Below are 6,000 nucleotides of genomic sequence, written 5' to 3'. Positions count from 1 at the left end.
TATAGGAGCCTCAGGATCGATATGCGCAACCTACTCAGGCTTCATTTTGAATAAGTGAGCCCATGGTCTAGTGATCAGGACCATAGGTTTGTTGACCCGTTCATGTCCATTATCTCTAATTCATGCGAAAGCCAATCAAAGCAAGTTAGGTATGATTTAGATGGATTTATGTGGTGTATTTAGATATTTACGAAGATATATGAAGATAATCCTACAATAGTACAATTGGAGCACATCAGGTGACACCACAACATTTATTAAGTAGTAGATTTAAAAACAATCGTATGATAGGACAGATGGCAAGAGTAAAAGCAAATAAGGTCATATAGTTTTAAACCGTTATAGCAGCCGTTAAAACGTGCAAAACATCTAGATGATCAAAGTAAGACTACAAATGAGAAAAGATTTTAACAAGAAGATTTTATATCATATTAACCCAATCAAACCCAAACACATCTTTTAATTATCTATCATTTATATTTTTTAGTATAATTACTTTACCTTTCTTCAAGCTTATTATATTTCATAGTGTAATCATTTAATTTTCTCATATTATTTATATTCATAGTGTAATCTGTAGCATTAATCAAATGGTGGATAATCTTAACTATAATTTGAGTTTATACTCGTATGTTAGATTCAATTCTCTATCCAAGTTGTGTCTCACAACTATTTCTGCCCATAGTTGTAAGAATCATTTCTCAATCTTTTATCTATACTGAAAAGTCTTTCCATACTAAAGATTAATGTGTAACTTATTATTAAAATAGGAACCCTTCACCTGGATACTACCTTATCATATTTATATATTGAGTGAATAGTTGAATAGGAGGACGATTTCATTCAATCCCAGTCGCATACTGCATATCTATTTATCCTAGTGCTATAGGGTCATATTCGTCCGGTTTGAATTGAGGCGCAAATTTAATCCTAGCACACTTGCGTTCATCATGTGACCAGATTGAAAAATGAATAGCCTCGACCTTGTCCCAAAATTCTCCTCTTCCGGACAATCAAAGCCTTCACTTTGCAGCCTGTAAATAGGTGGCCAGAAAGCTAGAAAAAGCAACAGTCCACATTCAACGGAAGTGGGCCCCACTAGCACAGGCCGAAAACTGATCAGGAAGGACTCCAAGTCCTTCACACGAGTGATGAGTCACGTCTGAAGGAATCACGTGGAGAGAAGTCGTCTCCTCCTCCTCTAGTTCCTTCTCTGCAGTCTCCTTTACTTCTTCCTTCCTGATCGTCCATCGACGGTGTACGGGAGGCTTCGGGGCCGACATAAAAGTGATCCCTCATACCGTGTATGTCCTCGGCCGTGGACAATATAAGTCCGATTGGTTGCGCTTTGGAGAGCCATCTGGATCCGACAAGCAACCTTTTGACTTTGACAGTCCCTCTCAAAAACGAATCACCTGCACCAGAACTTGTGGGTCCTTACCATCTTTCCCACCAAAACCGCATATTTTAGTAAATCGGTACCATTAGAGAAGTAGGTCCTACTATTAATAAGAATAATTAAATTTTAATCTGGTTTTCTAATGTATTGGGCCCCCATTTTGGAATCAACAGGAAACCGACGGTTTGATTCAACATGATGGGTGGCTTACTTAGTAAATATATCAGCCTGATTTTCTACAAATAAGATCTTTATAGTAGGTAATATCTTTTGAATGGTACTGATTTCCTAAGAAATGGAATTTTGGTGGAAAAAATGGTACGGTACAACAAGATGTGGTACAGTTGCTTGTATGTGATACATTCTCGATCCCGCGCTCTCCCGTCTGAACCCTGAAGTGTGTACTCGCTTTTTGTGTGACTCCGGTCCTTGCTAAAAGGTCCTTGTAGGCATGGGCCCCACCTGAGTGTACATATGGAATCTGATCCGTACATCACGTTAGCCCCGTGTGAAAGTTTGACCCTACAGAAGCGAGGCCGATCCAACGGTCATGTCACCGCGTGAATCTGCAGGTTTTTGGATGGTTATTCACTGGTTTCTGTAGTGGAGCCACCGACTTGGGCATATGACATCCAACCGGTGCATTAAGTGGGACCCATAATGATGATGGAATGCCCTAAAAAATCATGCCCATTCAGTCATTATGTGGGCCACACCATAGAAGAAAGTGGACAATCATCCAAACATCTCCACATTCAGATGGTGGGCCACATGATGACGGTGGGATCGGCCATTTTTATTAGGGCGTCCAGACTTTCGCGGTAAGGAGACCATGCAAAACAGGTTGGATGTAATACACATCCAGGTGCGCCTTACCCGTTTTCAGATTGCCTGCGACCCAAGGAACTGCCAGCCACCGAACCTAGGTGGGCCCCACGGTGATATTTGCTAGAAATTCATCCTATCCATTCTATTTAAAAATATAATTCAAAAACCCGTCTAAAAAGAGAGGTTAAATTTGATGAGCACCACCTGATATATATATATGGGAAAAGGTACTATGCGCTCGACCTCACGAGTCTGTCCCATGAGGTCGAGCTGTGTGGGCCCCACCGTGATGCGTTTCGAACATCTACGCCATCAGTCAGATGCACCATTCCATCTGGACCTAGGTCTCAAAAATCAAGTCAATCCGTTCCTTGTGTGGGCCACACCACATACAGAAGTGGGGAGGGGCCGTGCATCATTAAAACATTCATAATCATTTTTTGGGCCCACCAAGATGTGTTTTGCAAATCCAGCCCATCCATTATGTGTGTCCCACTTGGATGAGGGTTCAGACCAAGTTTCAGTAGCATTCAAGACTCAAGTGGGCCCCACCAAGTGCTTTTATATGTTTTAACGGTGTTTTCACATGATTTGAGATGGTATGGCTTACCTGAGTTCCGTATACGGCTGATTTTTCGGATATCCAATAATTTAGATGGGATCCATCAAATGTACGGTGTTGATGGTCAACACGTATCACGGTGGGGCCCACACAGCTCGGCCTCACAAGAGCTTATCTTGAGCCCCACCCCCCCTCCCCCCATATATGCTCTTGCTCGGGTAGTAGACTCTGGAGAGTTTCAACACGGTTAATACAAATGATCCACAGTAAAGGATTTTGTGGCCTCAAGAAGTTTTTAGTGGTAGGTATTCAATTCATGTTTTTTTCTAAGGTGTGGTCCACTTGAAATTTGAATCTTCCTCAATTTTTTGCTTATGCCATAATTCAGCCGGCATAATGGATGGGCGGTATAAAGAAGCCATATATGTCACAGTGGGCCTCATATAGATTTTGGGCCTCTATATCAGTTTATGTACCGAAAACGTGAACCCATCAAAACCATGTGGTAATTATTTAAAAAAATAATAATTACCTATTACAGAGTATTTACTATGAATTTGAAAAATCAAATAACCCTTGGTTTTAGAGGTGCCTCGTTCTTTTATCATTGCCTAACATAATCTGAGTAATTTTATTTTTTTTTTGAAAAAGGTTGGAAGTTGAATGGCTTTGGTTGATCTTTAGATATTTGACCTATCTTGAAGTCCATTCATCCATTTTTAAAGCTCATTTTAGGTCATGATCCCAAAAAATAAAGCAGATCCAAATCTAAAGTAGACCACACCATAGGAAATAGTAGTGATTGACCGTTAGAAACTTCTCGTGGGCCACAACCATTTTTAAAGCTCATTTTAGGTCATGATCCCAAAAAATAAAACAGATCCAAATCTAAAGTGGACCACCCCATAGGAAATAGTAGTGATTGACCGTTAGAAACTTCTCGTGGGCCACAAAGGTTTTAGATCAAGGTGATCATATTTGTGTGGTCTCTTGATCCAGGTCTTTGTGACCTTCTTAACGGGTTGTAAGACAAATAAACATTCTGATGACCCCCAAGATGTTTTTAATGGTGGGTATTCAATTGCCACTCTTTACTGTGGTGTGGGCCACCTAAGATTTGGATATGTTCATGTTTTGGATCATGCTCTAAAGTGACCTTCAAAACGGATGGACGCGTGGGATAAGGCACATATATCAGGGTGGGCCCCACAGGGATCCATCCATCCGGTGGATCCGGGAATCCACCGAAGCCGCGCCCGAGATTTCTCACAAACAAACATCACGGTGGGCCCCACCTACCTTCCGACGGCAGGATGGGTCGCAGGCAATCCGCGTCGCTCGTAAAGGAGCCGAACTCTCTCTCATTCTCTTATAAATACCGGAAAACCCATCTCTTACATTCAGTCAGCTCTCTCTCTCTCTCTCTCTCTCTCTCTCTCTCTCTCTCTCTCTCTCATTTTCCTCTGTTTCTCTTCCCAGCTATTTCTTGGAAGATCTTTCAATGGCAACAAACCAGATCAAAATGGAGCAAAACCCACCTCAGAAAACTCCTAAAACACTTGTTTTGATCCAAATCTCTCTCAGATTTCTGGCTTTTGCAGCTGCGGCTGCTGCCGCCTTGGTCATGGCCATGAACAAGGAAACTACCACTGTCTATGGTATTACAGTAGATGCCAAATACAGCTATTCTCCTGCCTTCAGGTACTTTAAAAAAATATAATTTTTTTTTTTAAATGCACACCCATCTAATTTTAGAGATATTTCCTCCAAATTTAGCGAATTTAATGCATTTTTATCTCAGGTTCTTTGTGGTTGGAAATGCTGTTGCAAGTGCCTATGCTCTGCTTTCTATCCCTTTTGTTATCATCCTCTGCTCCAAAGCCTCAAGTCCAAGCGGCTATTTCTTCCTGTTTTTGTTTGATCAGGTGAGTGTTTTTTCATCCATTTCATTGAAATTGGATTCTATCTTCTTGTTCATGTTGTTTTCTGAGAAAATTCTTCAAAAGTTTCTGACTTCTTCTCAAATGGGTTCCTTCTGTTTCCTTTCACTGTTGTGAAATTTTGAATATCTAGGCCACTATTCACACCCACTTCGTTGATAGATACACCCTTTCTATCTACTTTTGGTAATACAGTAGTAAAAAGGTAGTGAGAAAAAAAGGTGTTTTGGTGAATTTACAAAGCTTCAAATCCAACATTATTGTTTCATCATTTTATAGCCCATATGAATCTTGGATGTTACCATTTACACCCATCCTTTTGATAGATACACCCATTTTTTTACCCTTCATAACACAATAGCACAAAAGTAGGTGTTTGTAGTGGACTCACAATATGTATATGTTTCAAATTCAACATTATTAAGCCACGATCTTAGAGGCTACATGAATCTAGGGTGCTACTATTTACACACACACACTTTTGATAGATACACCCATTTTTTTCTACTTAGGTATCATAGCAGCAAAAAGTTGTACTGTGGTGTCCCTCAAAAGTATAAAAAAAGAGGGTGTAAATTTCAATTAATTGATTTTTTTTAATGTTTTTTTGGCAGTTGGTGATGTTGTTGGTGGTTGCAGCAGCTTCAGCTGCAACAGCCGTAGGATATGTGGGGAAGAAAGGAAATTCACATGCTGGGTGGGCCCCAATATGTGGTTATTTTGAAAAGTACTGTGACAAGGCTGGGGGCTCTCTTTTCTGCTCGTTTGTAGCTCTCATTGTATACTTGCTGCTCACTGTTGTGTCGGCTACAAAGGCCAGGGAAGTGCCAGTTTCTAGATATTAGAGAGTGTGAAACACCAAAGCTATGTGGAGCCCACCATGTTGGATATGAAAATCCACTCCGTCCATCAGTTGGGAAACCTTTTATGAACCGTGCATAAAAAATATCAGCCTAATAAATAGTGTAAAATTACTCCTAAACCTCATAGTTTACCTAGTGTGGCCCACCTAAGTTTTGGGTCGGGCTTATTTTAGAATATTCATTTGATCCTGATGAGTTAAACCCATGGTAGCATCCATCTCTATTTTTACCCTTGGTGTGGCCCACCCGAGTTGCGGACCTGGGTTATTTTTTATATTAGGAATTAGAATCTAGGATAGGACGTGATGGACGGAATGGATTTTATATATTAAATTGGTGGGCCTCACAAAGCTTGGTTGTTTTATGCGACGGTAAAATCAGTGTTGCAGATGATTATGGTCCTCGAGA

General features: G+C 40.5%; 1 protein-coding gene across 1 annotated transcript; it reads left to right on the top strand.

The window, feature by feature from the left end:
• The first annotated feature begins 4,216 nt into the window (after window positions 1-4,216).
• On the top strand, window positions 4,217-5,787 carry LOC131239375 (CASP-like protein 1F1). The gene is made up of 3 exons (XM_058237055.1): window positions 4,217-4,490; window positions 4,591-4,714; window positions 5,344-5,787. The coding sequence occupies exons 1-3, from the start codon at window positions 4,291-4,293 to the stop codon at window positions 5,572-5,574; spliced, it is 555 nt and encodes a 184-aa protein (XP_058093038.1). The 5' UTR covers window positions 4,217-4,290; the 3' UTR covers window positions 5,575-5,787.
• The last annotated feature ends 213 nt before the right edge of the window (window positions 5,788-6,000 follow it).

The sequence above is a fragment of the Magnolia sinica genome, chromosome 3 (genome assembly GCF_029962835.1).
Source record: "Magnolia sinica isolate HGM2019 chromosome 3, MsV1, whole genome shotgun sequence".
Classification (NCBI taxonomy): Eukaryota; Viridiplantae; Streptophyta; class Magnoliopsida; order Magnoliales; family Magnoliaceae; genus Magnolia; species Magnolia sinica.
The sequence above is the reverse complement of the archived record's forward strand: the minus strand, read 5'-3'. Positions and strand labels throughout refer to the sequence as shown.